General features: G+C 24.7%; 2 protein-coding genes across 2 annotated transcripts; one reads left to right on the forward strand and one right to left on the reverse strand.

Annotated features, from left to right (window-relative positions):
• The first annotated feature begins 9,626 nt into the window (after window positions 1-9,626).
• LOC124909547 lies at window positions 9,627-11,233 on the forward strand. The gene is made up of 4 exons (XM_047450218.1): window positions 9,627-9,681; window positions 10,144-10,211; window positions 10,355-10,979; window positions 11,115-11,233. The coding sequence occupies exons 1-4, from the start codon at window positions 9,627-9,629 to the stop codon at window positions 11,231-11,233; spliced, it is 867 nt and encodes a 288-aa protein (XP_047306174.1).
• A 2,096-nt stretch (window positions 11,234-13,329) lies between these two features.
• LOC124909548 (antimicrobial peptides-like) lies at window positions 13,330-13,949 on the reverse strand. Its single transcript, XM_047450219.1, has 2 exons — window positions 13,830-13,949; window positions 13,330-13,733 (listed from the first exon to the last, which is right to left on the reverse strand). The coding sequence occupies exons 1-2, from the start codon at window positions 13,912-13,914 to the stop codon at window positions 13,330-13,332; spliced, it is 489 nt and encodes a 162-aa protein (XP_047306175.1). The 5' UTR covers window positions 13,915-13,949.
• Window positions 13,950-14,314: the final 365 nt, after the last annotated feature.

Below are 14,314 nucleotides of genomic sequence, written 5' to 3' on the forward strand. Positions count from 1 at the left end.
TTCATGGTCAGGTAACCTATTTGCTGCAAAATCAAGACAATAAGAAAGTTCATTAGGTTAAGAATACCTAATGGTGAAAATGTTGAAAACAAAATATAATTATTATAAATATATTAAAACTATTCAAATAAAACAACTTGAAATAACATTTTTTTTTCTTATAAAAATCACAAAATCACAAATATATGACTTATATACTTGGCTAAACAGTAGTTTCAATATAATCAAAGTTACTAACAAGGGTTTAACAAATAACTTTAATTTGTCACTCATTTGTCATGATGTATAAGCATAACACAAATATACATGTATCTATAAATTTTATTAGAAATCTAACTAGTCATTGGGTATAATTTCCTAATTATCCAAATTTAAACCTACATTCAAATCTAGCAAGATTGTAGTAAAAATTCATAATTAAATTATCTACCTTAAAGTAAACTTAAATAACTAACTTATAGAGCAACATGAATTTATAAATATCTAAAATATTATCATGACTAACAAACTTTCAAGAAAAATTATAATAATTGCACAACAAGACTCTTATTACCATCAATTCATTGAAATGTCATTTTTCAAAATGTAAAACAAACAAATCTTTAATAATATATATATATATATATATATATATATATAGTAATAGTGAAGAAACCAAAAAAATGAACTTACATTAAAAAATTTCCTCTAAAAAGGATAGAAGATGCTACAACAGTCAATAAGAAGATGAGAATGTGAATTTTTAATCCTGAAAATAAGTAAACCAACCAATTATATGTATTATATGTCAAAGTGTGGATAACTAGTGCTTACCTTATAATTTGAGGAAAATCATTCATATTTAAATGCTCTTCCTGTAAAAATTTAGCAAAATAAATAAATAAAACATTAGCATACAGTGTTCATTGGCCTTCAATGAACTCTATCCAAACTAAAATTTTAACTTTGTATTCATTCATTCAATTAAATTATATTAAAGACGGTTAAATATAAAAAGAAGCAAATACAAACCTAAATCTTCCCATGATATGAAATCAAGACTCCTTTTAAATTAGACGAAATTTTATACCTGTATGAATGTTTAAATATGTGAAATCTGAAAAAAGAAAAAACACAGACAGTTACTATTATAATATTTTAAATGAAATACCGAATTGAATTGAATGTATGAATCAATATATTGGATTTTTAATATTGTTCTATAATCTAAAATAAGGAGCACAGCAAATCAAATATTTTGTCAAATGATTGTAGATAGAGTTCCAATACATAAGCATCACTGACCTTCAATGTGTCATCATGCGTGCAGAGGAACATTGCATCCATATCTAATATTGAGATCTAAGAATAAAAGACAATAATAAGATATACAAACTCATCAAAAAGAGAATAAGTTTGAACAATATGCAATGACAGATGAACCTCAATCTACTTTATCATGTTAACATCCAAGAATTCTCCATAGTTTGCCTCATCATTAGAGAATACATGTTTTGATCACTGTACATCAGGACCACGTATTTTAAATTTTATTCTCCAACCTTAAAATTTTTGAAGTAAACAATAGTAATTTTTCCAAATTCATGGAAGCCAATGCCATAATTCTCTTGACCCTCTGTTAATCCTTCTCTTGTCAAGCGTTGTTTTCAGTATCAATATAATAGATAGAAAAGTAATTACGAACTCAAGTAGGAACACATATCTCTTCACAAATATTACCATCTTGAAATCAAACATATGATCTAAGATGCTCAATTAAATTGATAAACTAAATTAAGTACGTCATATATTAAAGTTTGTGGCAACCAAGAAATAGATCCAATTGAACTTGGATAAGAAGAAAGATCACGAGAAGTCTCATAGTTGCCAAGAACCTGCAAGAGAGACAAAGAGAAGATAAAGAGTTGAAAATGATTAGGGATTTGGTAAAGTGAAGAAACCTAATTCCTTTCTTTGCTTATTTTATTAATTAGATGGACAGGGTTATGACCCGGAACTTATATGGCCACCCGATTGCTGTATAAACAAACAGGTGTGAGTCAAACATTAAAAATTTGTATAGCCCCTGTATAAAAGTACTCTGGCTATATATTATATATAGTATTAAAATTATTTTCAGTTATATTAAACAAATGACGAGGGTTATAAGAAACTGTCGTCAATTTATGTCGCTATTACTCATTTTTTTTTACTAGTGTTACCTCCTTTTGCCCTTGTATATTCTATTTGAAAATAATCATTTAAAAAATATTAAAAAACACAAAGGACTTATGATTATGAACTACCTCCCAACATACCCATATATTTATGAACTGATCAAGCAATACCTTGCAACATGCTTTCTATGTTCTTAACATTATTCATTTATCTTCAACAACTCATCTTTGAAAGTAATTGGGACATTGTCTAGATAATTGTATATCATTATGTTAAGGTTTTATGCAATTGGTTTTTCATTAATATCAACTCTTGAAAAGTAGAAAAAAGGTTTATAAATAAATTAAAAAAAACAGAAAAATTAATGTTAATTTTTAATTTTATTAACGTTATTTTTCCTTAAAATTTTTATTATTTCATTAACTGTAAGAATATTTTAATAAGTTTTTAATTAATAATAATAATTTAAAATTATAAATTATAAATATATTTAAAATATAAATGTTAATTTATTTTTTATTTTTTATTTTAATTTAAAATTATTACAATTATATAACAAAAATTAATAATTTCAAATTAAACATCATCATATATATTCGAAAATTATTTTTTAAACGGCTAGTTTTTAATTATTTTTGAAAAGTTTAGTGTTTTAGTTTATTTTTATTATAAAAATAGTTTTTATTATTTATAAATTTTAAATAGTTGATTTAAAATACCAAATATATTTATAATAATATTTTGAAATTTATATTAATTAATGATAATATTCTGAAATAAAATATTATTAAACATATATAGTATAATTACTAATTATTTTATTTTTTGATTAAAAATTCAAAATTTAAATTATTCTATTTATTAATTTAAATAGTTTTAAACCTTTTTATATAAAATTAATTTCTTAAAAAAATTAATTAATAATAAAATATATGTTTTTAATTTGAAATTATTATTTTTAAGGTTTTGTCTAATTTTTTTTAAAACTTTGATTTTTTTCGATTGAAATATTTTTTAATAATTTCAAACTAAAATAAATAATTCAAAGTATAATATGCATTTAAAATATTATTTAATAATGAATATTATCAACTTCATTTAAAATTAATTAATAACAAAGTTTCATATTATTTTTATATCAATATTTAAATTATTATAATAACATGTTAATATATCTCATATATATTTTAAATAACTATATAAAAAAAAAAGAAAATAAGAAAAATAAACAATAATAATAATAATTACAAATAAAACATATATTCTAATAATATATATATATATATATAAATAAATTTAAAATATTATATATATTGATTTCAAATTATTATTATTATTATTATTATTATTATATATATATATTTATTAAAATTTTATTTATTAATTTTTTATTTACTTAGTTAATAATTTATTGTTTATAAATATTTATAATAATATCTTAATATTTTTTATATTACATAAAAATAAAATTTAAAAAAAGATTAATTAATAATAATACTTTTAAATTATATATATATATATATATAATAAAATAATTACTTTTGTTTTTTTAATTATTAAATATATTAATATAGTATATAATTTTTTTAATATTTCATTTCAATATTATTTTTTAATTATATATATATATATATATATATATATATATATATATATATATTAAATATTAAATATTTTGTTGCAGTTATTTTTGGTAAAACTTCAATTATCACATTAATTTATAAATTAAAATGAAATAAATTTATTTATTGTTATTATTTTACATAAATATTATTTAAATTACATAATTTTATAATTTTATGATGTTTAACATAAAATTAAAAAATGAAATAAATTATTAAATTTTATAAAAAAAATATCTATTATTCTATATTAACTAATTCCTAAATTTTCTCATATCTTAATATTATTAATTCAATAATAATAATATATATATATATAATAATTATTTTTAATATTTACATATAAATTTAAATATTTATTATTAAACTTTATATTTTTTATTAAATTAGTTTTCTATTTTATTAATTTATTATAAAAACAATAACTATTTGACTTTATTTATTATTATTTCTAACACATATCAAAAAGATTTTATTTGATATGTTACGTAAAATTGTTTTTACAATATTACATATTTTAATTTAATATTTAAATTATTAAAATAATTTTAATAATTTTAAATAAAAGTTAATTATTATATTTATTTATAATACTATTATTATATAAGAAATATTTATTTATTTTTAAAATTTAATTAAATTAAATTTTAAATTATTTTTGTTTTCTAAATAAATATAAAATTTGTTTATTTTATTGATATTTAATTAAAAGTAATTTTTATATTCAATTGTTTATTATTTTTATTACAAAAAAACATTCTATTAATAATAAATCATTATGTTTTCATTTATTTATTAAAATTGTGTTAAATTGAATACAAATTAATACATATTATTTAATTAAAATAATTTATAAACATTATTTAATTTATTCAAGTTATAAATATATATTTTCATTAAATACACTAAATTTTATATTTATTTTAATTTTTAATTTATTTATGAATCATGTTGAAATATTTATATTTATTTATAATTTTACTATTGAAAATAATTAAAAATAAAAATAAAAATAACACAAACAATATAAAAAAAGTAATTATAATATTTTAAAATATTTTAAAATTTATTTTCTTGAATCATTTAGTATTTCTTTTATTATAAATTTTAATTTTATATGTTTTAATATTTATTTTGAAAAACAAATTCTAAAACATTATTATATTTTTATAACAATATTAATTTATAATAATATTTTTAAATAAAAAATTATTAAATTATTTTAAAAATAATATCTTCAATTTAATTATTAGTATTTTATATAAAAACCTATGTTTAATTATTTTGAAAAAGTATTATGAAAATTTTAAATTAAATATTATATAATATTTAGAAGAAAAAAAATTACTTAACAACTTTATTAAAATTTTAAAAATGCTAAATTTTTAATTATATAATAGATGATATTATAGGGGAATTCCATTAAGCTTAAAATGTATTATAATAAAAGTCTTAAAATTAAAAAACAATGTTAATTTAATTGGAAAACATATACTTAAAAATAAATAAAACTCTAAACTCTTTAAAAACTGACTATTATATATATTTAATTTTAAATATATTATTATAATAAAATAATTATAATTATAATTGTATAAATTAAATAAAAAAAATATATTAATAAATTTTTTAATTATAATGTAATAATTATAAAAATGTTTAATTTCATTTATAAATATATATAATATTATTATAATTATATATAATCATTTTTTTTAAAATTAATAAAATTATTTAAATATTATATATTTTTTAAATGGGATAATAATAAAAAAAACTTAATTACAATTTAAATATTAAATTAAGATCGACAATATAAAAAAATAAATTTAGATAATTGATGTAGAAATAAAATTTAAATAAGTATTCTAAATATATATGATAAAATTATTTATGTTCTAAATTATTTTTTAAAATAAATGTAAAATAATATTCTAAAAAGATTCTAATTTAAAAATGTTAGAATTAAAATAATTTATGTTTTAAAATATATTTATAATTTATAATTCAATTAAAAACTTATTGTAATTAAAATTTAAATATTTTATTTTTAAAGAATTAAAATAAATATATTAAATAAATATGAATTTATTTATTTTAATTCTTTAAAATAAAAATTTAATATTTAATATTTTAATTTTATTTATTTTATATATATATATATATATATATATATATATATATATATCTTAAAATTAATCATTATTATATATATATATATAATATTATTTTTTCTCTCAATATTATTTAATAATATATTACTTATTTCTCTTTTTATATTATATATACTATAATAATATATTAATTTTTTTTCTCTTCATAATAATATTTTAATTTTGTTTCTCTTTATATACTTTAATTTGTAAATGTTTTATTATTTTTTGTATCGCTCATTTCCTCTATCCCTGTACTTATTGAATTCCTTTTATATCACTAACTCTAAGTATTTGGATCTCTAATATATATCTCTAATGTTATTAAATTTATTTTTTTATTTGTTCTTATTAAATTTTATGTTTATCTTTGTAATCTATTCTTATTTTAAAATATATATCATATTTTTTTAAGAGACATCATACCCATCATATCACAAATATATCATCAAAAGAGGCTTCAAAATCACCAAAAGCATATCAATTGGACCACATGTATTTTTTCCTTTTTTGAAATCCATGATCTAGGTAATTATCATACTTAATGTCTTAATTTATTACTCAATTATTTTAGAATTTATGAATTAGTTTATTAAAAGAAAATGTCTAATATCTTAATAACTTAAGTTTAATTGTATGTTTTTTTTTATAAACTTTAATTTAGCTTAAAACTTAATATGTAATGTCTTAGGTTTAAATGACGAAGAAGGATATAAATGATAAAGATCGAATAAGGTTTCGAAAATATCAGTCAGGTGATTCTAAAAGAAATATCAAGAAATAACATGAGACAATGAAAGAATCATTAGTGGGTTCATTTACTAAGTTATTCAATTCAAAAAATCAAAGATCTCAAATCTGGAATCAAGATGGAAATGAAGAAAATGATAGTGTAAGAGTAGGAGATGAAGTCTTGGAACAATCTAATACTACGGTTATGAATAATAATATTGAGGATGAAGGTGATAATGAAGAAAATGATAGTCTTATGGATATAAGTGATAATGAAGAAAATGATAGTTTTGGAGATGAGATGCTTGAACAACACATAACTACGAATGTTAATATCTAGAATGAATGTGATAATGATGAAATTACTCATAGGCTTGAATTTGAACAAAAATGTTGATGTGAAATATGATTCGGGATTGTGGACAAGTATTAATGATTCTAAAAGGATTATGTTAGTTCAACGAGGTCCTATTAAGATTTTAAAAGATAAGTTTACTAAGGATAGTATATGTGGAAGATCTTTTTCCTCCAATTTTTACGTTACTATTCTTCTCGATGAGAAACAAGAAAGGAAATTGCATATGTATTCAAATGAATTTAATAAGGTCTTTTGTTTTTAGTGCAAACTATTTAAGCATACAACTATGAAAAATAGTTTGGATGGAGATGGAACTAATAATTGGAACAACCTTTACCTAAAGATTAAAGAGAATTAATGTAATTCAGAACACATCCTCAATGTTTTAAGATGTAATGAACTGGAAAAAAGACTACAAAAAAATACAACAATTGACAAGAAGATGGAATAATTAATGAAAAAGAGAGAAATCGTTGGAAGTTGATATTAACTTGAATAATTAGGAGTGTGAAGTATCTTTCTCGAAACAATTTGTCGTTCTGTGGGTTTAGTGAGAAGATTTATGAGAATTAATGGACTATTTTATCAACTTATTGAAATTCTTAAGGAATTTGATACTACTATGAAAGAACATCTTTAACTTATGGGAAAAAAATCACAATCATTATCTTATCCATAAAATAAAAAATGAGTTGATAAATTTGTTGACGGAAGAGATCAAAGACAAAATTCTCAAGAAGATTTCGAAAGAAAAATATTTTTCTATTATCCTAGACTGTACTCCAGATATAAGTCATCAAGAACAAATGACGATTGTTATAAGATGTGTTGATATTGATGATATTATTGTCAAAGTGCAAGAGTTTTTTCTTGGGTTTATAAATGTGGAAGACACATCGAGGCTTGGACTTTTCAAACGATTAGAAGATGTTTTGATTGAACTTCAACTCAATATTGATAAAGGTAGACATTAAGTAGTACAAAAAAAGTTACTTGATGTAAATCCTATAGAATTTTATATTCCACGTGGATGTTATAGTTTAAACCTAGTTATATGTGAAATGGAAAAATCTTGTGAACAAGCAACATATTTTTCTGGATATTTGCAAAACATAAATACATGTTTTCGGCTTCAATGCAACGATGGATCCTTCTTAAAATATTTGTGAAGAATTTGACACTAAATCTTTTGTCGAAGACTCGTTGGGAAAGTCGTATTGAAAGCATCAGAGCAATAAAAAAATCAAGTAGTAGAATTTGGAGATTCATTGGTTGAATTATTAATTACAGAAAAGCATAATAGCGAGGGTAGAAGCTAAAAGCTTGTGGATGTCCGCTTTAGAAGATTTTGAGTTCTTGATTAGCTTATGTATTTGGTACAAAGTTTTTGACAAAGTTAATCGTATTAGTAAATTACTTCAGCAAGAAGATATGGAAATTGAGGATGCAATTACAAGAATGAAGGAGCTCATTTTATATTTTTAAAATGTTAGAGAAAATGGTTTTGAACATTTGATGGAGGAAGCTGGAACACTTGCACATAAAGTTTGCATTCATCCTGTGTTTGTTCAAAAAAGAGTTTCTCATAGACCGAATAAATTTGATGAGGGTGTGAGAGATGATAACAATGCCAATCAATCATTTGATGATAAATTTAGAATTACAATTACATTATAGATCAAGCTCTTTCATCGCTTCGGGGTCGATTTGAGCAATTTGAACGATATGAAAAATTAAAAAATGTTATTGAAGAGATATTGTTGAAGGATAGTACTAAATTAGAAAATTCCTTAAAACACAATCAACAAATAGACATTGCTAGTCATTTTTGGATTTTAAAAATAGTATATTGCAAGTTAATTTGTTCAAGAAGAAGTATGAGGTTCAAGTTGGTTGAGTGTGCAATGTTCAAGGCATGATGGGTGAAAAATGCTTTGTCAGATCTTTAACTTGAGAAAAAATATGTTGTAATAACCTAATTTATTTGTTATGAAGTAGACGATAAATGTTCATCTTGGGTCTTCTCGTTGTTTGATTGATATCTTATTTTGAGGAAGTAGGCGATGGAAGTTCATTTTGGGTGTTTTTAGTTTTCGATAGATATCTGATTTTGAAAATATAGATGATAAAAGTTAGTCTTAAGTCTAATCGGTATTTTGGTTTCAGTCAATTGTTGGACTTGAAAAATAAGACACTTAGTTTGTGGTAAACAAAGGAAAACATTATCATAGTAGAATTTCAAATCCTCAAGGAAGAAAGAGAAAAGCTCTAGAGATACGATCAACACGATCGGCACAGTTGGCACATCACATTCGATAGCACGATCAGCACGGTTGGCACAACACAATCGACGGCACGATCGACACGAACGGTACGAACGATACGATTCGCAAAGTAAGTGTCGATAATCTTAAATCTCTCATAATTTCTTTAGTAGCTTTTTCTGGATGCTTATTTCCTAATTGCGAGCGTCGGTGTGTTCTTTAATCTTTGGTGTTCTCGGAGATTTCCTTTTGAAATGGTTTTGTCGATAAATATTTAGGGTTTCTGAATTGTCTTATTTCTACATTTATTCTGCTTTATTATTTGTTCTCTTCTTCAACAATGGGGAAAAAGAAGAGTAATAAAGCTAAGGAAGTCAAAGAGTTTGTTATGGAAGGTTTCAAGGAGATTGCTAAAGAAGTCATTCATAAAAACATGACAAAAGCAAAAGAAAATCAAATGTTGTGGAAAATTCTGAAGAAATAATGTAGAAAAGTAGGGGAAGAAGACTTCTGAAGAAATTGATGTAGGAAAGCAAGGAAAGAATGAAGGAGTCTAGAAGGTTGGTTACAATGAAAGAGTTAATCTGTTCGGCTTCAAAAACCAAATCACCAAGATTTTGATGCATTCTAAAAAAGGAGAGATTGTTCTTAATAAGGAGAAAGTCCAGCATATAACAATTCAACTCAATATTCATTATCTTTAGGACTAGAATTTGCTGAAGAAGAAAGAATATGAACAGATAGAAAACTGGCTAGTGACTATAATGAGGGAGTTGATGAAGGCCCTAAATGGAAGACCTATAGTATCAGGAGTAACTCTACTTGGAAAGTAAATGAGGTATGGATTAAAAATGCAGGAAAGAAAGCTGCAGATCATGCCTACAAATGGAAAATCTTCTTGGGGGATGTTAAAACAAAAATGGAGGTACTTAATTCTCCTTTTGAATTTAAACTTCCCATTAAGTAAAAGAAAAGTGCATAAAAGAATGGGAAAATGTGGTGGTAGAGAATTATATTGGAAAAAACAGAGTATCATTCTCAGTCACTAAAGAAGTTTTAATGAAACAGTGGAAGGAAAATGGGATGAAGAAGAGTTCTATAAATATTCATGATCTCTACTTTCTTCAATTCAAGAATGGGTCGAATCTGGATGACATTCTGAATAATGGGCATACATATAATGGATCAAACTGTATGAAGTTGGAAAGATGGTTCGAAGATTTGAACCTATTAAATAAACCTAATTATACAACACAAATATGGTTCAAGCTTTGGAATATCCCTGCACACATGTACAAAACAGAAGTCATTAGTCATTTTGCAGGGTTATTAGGAAAACCATTATACATGGACCCAAAAATAGAAGGAGGAGAACATTTATCATTTGCTAGAATTAACATAGAGTTGAATCCTCATAGCACATTCCCGAATAATATGACAGTGGTCGACAAGAAAGGAAAATCTAATGTCATGGGAATCACTTATGAATGTAGACCAGACATGTGTGAATTCTGCAACACTTTCCAGCATGCCAGCACGAAATGTGCTGAAGCTATGGAAGATGAGCAAAAGATACTGAAAGACCAAGAAGCAAAAAATCAGGAAAAAGAAACAAAGGAGTTTAAAAGCAAAGAGAAAAATGTGGAGGAAGAGAAAGAAGCAGAAACCAAGGAGGACTCTACAAATGAAGAAAGCAATGAAATTGAAGAAAATATATTAAGAGGATTTTTGTTGAAGAAGAGAATAAAGTTAGAAATAAAACAGAGAATGAAGAAGATAAAGGAATTTTATTCTCAAACAAGTCAAGTTGTAATACATGAAACCATAGAGGAGGATACTCAGAACAATCAAGTTGAAGTAGATGTTACCAAGTTTGTTGTAGAGGATACCATAGATGAAGCTGAAGGAAGCAATTACAAGAATCCTAAGACTGATCTAGAAAATTAAGTTGAGAACAACAAGGTGAAGAGCCCGTAAATCCTGGAAAATATTTTTTCTATCAAATCAGAACGGGTTCATATAAAAAAAATCAAAATGAGAATATGCAGTATTCATCAAACTCTTTAGTTCATCCATTTTCATTGCAAGAGGAAGAGGAAGAGGAAGAGGAAGACAATATGTTGATAAAACAGGTTGGTATGGAAATAAAAATCCTGATTGGGATGATTAGGATTTGATACAGTTTATGATCTTTGTTTGTAATCTTTGTTTGTATGTTTGATTGTTACTAATCATTTTCTTTAGGGTCGTTTGATTGTCATCCTTAAATCATAGATAAGGTTTGTCTAGCTTTGATCATTGACACTCACACTTTTGGTATTTTAATGAAATTGTTTTAACCGTTTTCCCAAAAAAAATCAAAGAAAATGATTATTTTGACACAATAAAGAATTTTTAATTCTAGTTTCTAAATATGTCAACGGGTATGAACAAAGATTTTGAAGAGTTGTTGAATGTCTTTCGTCATTGAAATAGCGTGGTTACCCAAATTTACTTGGTGTTATAAACTCTATAATTTTATCTTATAAGGGTTTTTGAATAGAAGTGGAGATATAATGATTTATCTCGTGAATGGCTCGAGCAGTGAAGATTTATGTGTAGCTCATAACATTTTGAATGAGCGATATACGTGATGGGAGAGATTGTTATTCTTCTAAGGGCTCTCGAGTGAAAGTGAATGTACGAAAAGTTATCTCATCAATGACTCGAGCAAATGTGAAGATTGAAGTGTTGAAACCACTTATTTCTTGATGGCTTAACTTTGGTGAAGGTGGAGATTGATGGGTATTGCTCGTGTATTTCTTAAGGGACATTAAATACGTCAAGGTAGAAATTGTTGAATTTTTAATTTATTCATCACATCCTAATAAGCGCAGTATTCACACAAGGTTGAGATTGTTGGGTTTTGAGCTCATATTTTATTAGAGTTTATACGTTGTAATTGAGCAGCTTTTATTGGGCTTAGGAGTAGTAGTTAGTCTTTTTGGCTTTTGATATACTCCTATAAATAGAGACTTGTAACATAGAGTTACTTGGACCATTATTCCATGGAAAAAATCAATAAAATGGATGACTTCGAGGATGTAGCATTGTTGTCCAAACCTTATTATATCTTTTGTTCTTTATTATTTTTTATCCTTTTATATATATATATATATATATATATATATATATATATATATATATATATATTATTATATATATATATATATTATTTTATCGCATGTTTAGTTAGATCTTTTAACGAAAGTGTAAATAAATTTTAATTTTAGGCTGTATGAAACTACTTTAAGATAATATTCTATTTTTAGCACGAACTAGATGATTGAGTAACTTTGAATTTACTGATTCTCGAAGTAAAAATTATTTGAAGAAATAAATTTATTGTTTCTGAATAAAGAGAAATAGACTATACACTAAGATTTGATGATAAATCAGAGAATTAAGGTTTTGACTTTTGACATTTCCTAATGACGCAGGGAATATGGGTGGCATATTCGGTTCGGACTTGATCAAATTCAAGCTTTGAATGAGCGGCTAAACTCATTTGCCGTTCTAGAGAACAACCTTGTTCTATACAACCTACGTCGCTTACAAACCCATGTCCATAACAAGCCTTCAAAATCTTGATCATCTTCGACTAACTTCTTTCAGCACTGAATTAGTTGATGGATATCATTGAGTGTTCATCTATAAATACTACAGTAACTAGAATGAGTGCATTCTTGAGCACCATTTATTCCTTTTTTATTGACAAATGGTATTGCATTGCTATTATATTAATAGACTTCATTAATAGATTACTTTTAGTTCACGTCCGCTATCAATATATTCATTTTCTCTTAACTTTTATGTTTTTTTTTGGTATTCTTGCTATCTTGTAATAAAAGTAAATACTTTTCTTAACAAAGATTATGATTATTATTCATACTTCTCGCTAGAGCTTCATAGAGATATTTATACATAACTCTTTTCCCGGCCAAGTTTTATTTCATAAGGAACATGAGAACTTTCTCATGTGTCTGGCCATATAGATGCGTCACTTAGCACCAGCGCACACAATATCGCCGCCCAGGTCCCCAACCGCAGCACCGACGACCATACTGATCAAACGAGTACCGCATTTCTTCTCTTTTGGCGTCTTCTTCGTATGCCTCGAGAGCTGCCACCTCATCAGCGTTACGACACCACCGCACACAATATCGCCGACCAGGCCCCCAACCGCAACACTTACGACCAAACTGATCCTCCGAGTACGGCGTCCCACCCACTTCTCCTGCTTGTAATTCATATCCCTCGAAAGCTGCCACCTCTTCCGCGTTACGACACCATCGAACACAATATCGCCGACCAGGTCCCCAGCCGCAACATCGACGACCAAACTGATCCTCAGAATACTGCGGTTCACCGCCAGCTACCACATGGTCTGGTTTCTTCTTATCCTCCTCTACATATCATGAATACAGTAAACAATTATGAAAACATGTTGATAAATTAGTTTGCGTATAACAAAATAGTTGCAACTAATAATAATAATATTTACCTTTAAGAGGGTTTGAATCAGCTTTGGCTATTGCTGAGAAGATGAAAAGAAGAATCACCCCGAAAACTACACCCTTATGAACCATTTTTTCACACTCACTTTGCTTTACTTGAAAAGGAAACTATTTGGAATGGATGGAATTGAACAGGGATCTTCAAGCCTATTTATAGAAAGACCAGTGCTCATATTATCCTACATTAACATATAAAGATAAGATAAGATGATACCTATTACTAGCGGTTTGTTTGTTTGTTTATGACATATAATATTATTTTTAGGTTCATGAAATTAAGAACATTATATATTGTATGCACTTAGTCATGATTTACTATTAGAATGTTTCAATTTTATTCTTAAATAAGTATCAAAATTAAATAAGAAGTCAAATTTGTTTTTTTGTTAACATATTTCGGGAACAATTGGTTTTAACACTTCAACCGTGTCGGTGAGTAAGTGGATATAAGAGTATTCTTTGGATTACAAAC

This window comes from Impatiens glandulifera, chromosome 7, assembly GCF_907164915.1.
Source record: "Impatiens glandulifera chromosome 7, dImpGla2.1, whole genome shotgun sequence".
Taxonomy (NCBI): Eukaryota; Viridiplantae; Streptophyta; class Magnoliopsida; order Ericales; family Balsaminaceae; genus Impatiens; species Impatiens glandulifera.

Excerpts from the sequence above, each read along its gene's own strand:
- LOC124909547 (XM_047450218.1), top strand. The coding sequence starts at position 9,627 with ATGGGGAAAAAGAAGAGTAATAAAGCTAAGGAAGTCAAAGAGTTTGTT. Across the intron at positions 10,212-10,354 it reads ATGTTAAAACAAAAATGGAG|TGGAAGGAAAATGGGATGAA; the intron begins GTACTTAATTCT and ends TTAATGAAACAG. Across the intron at positions 10,980-11,114 it reads GGACTCTACAAATGAAGAAA|AGGAGGATACTCAGAACAAT; the intron begins GCAATGAAATTG and ends ATGAAACCATAG.
- LOC124909548 (XM_047450219.1), bottom strand. The coding sequence starts at position 13,914 with ATGGTTCATAAGGGTGTAGTTTTCGGGGTGATTCTTCTTTTCATCTTC. Across the intron at positions 13,734-13,829 it reads TGATTCAAACCCTCTTAAAG|AGGAGGATAAGAAGAAACCA; the intron begins GTAAATATTATT and ends CATGATATGTAG.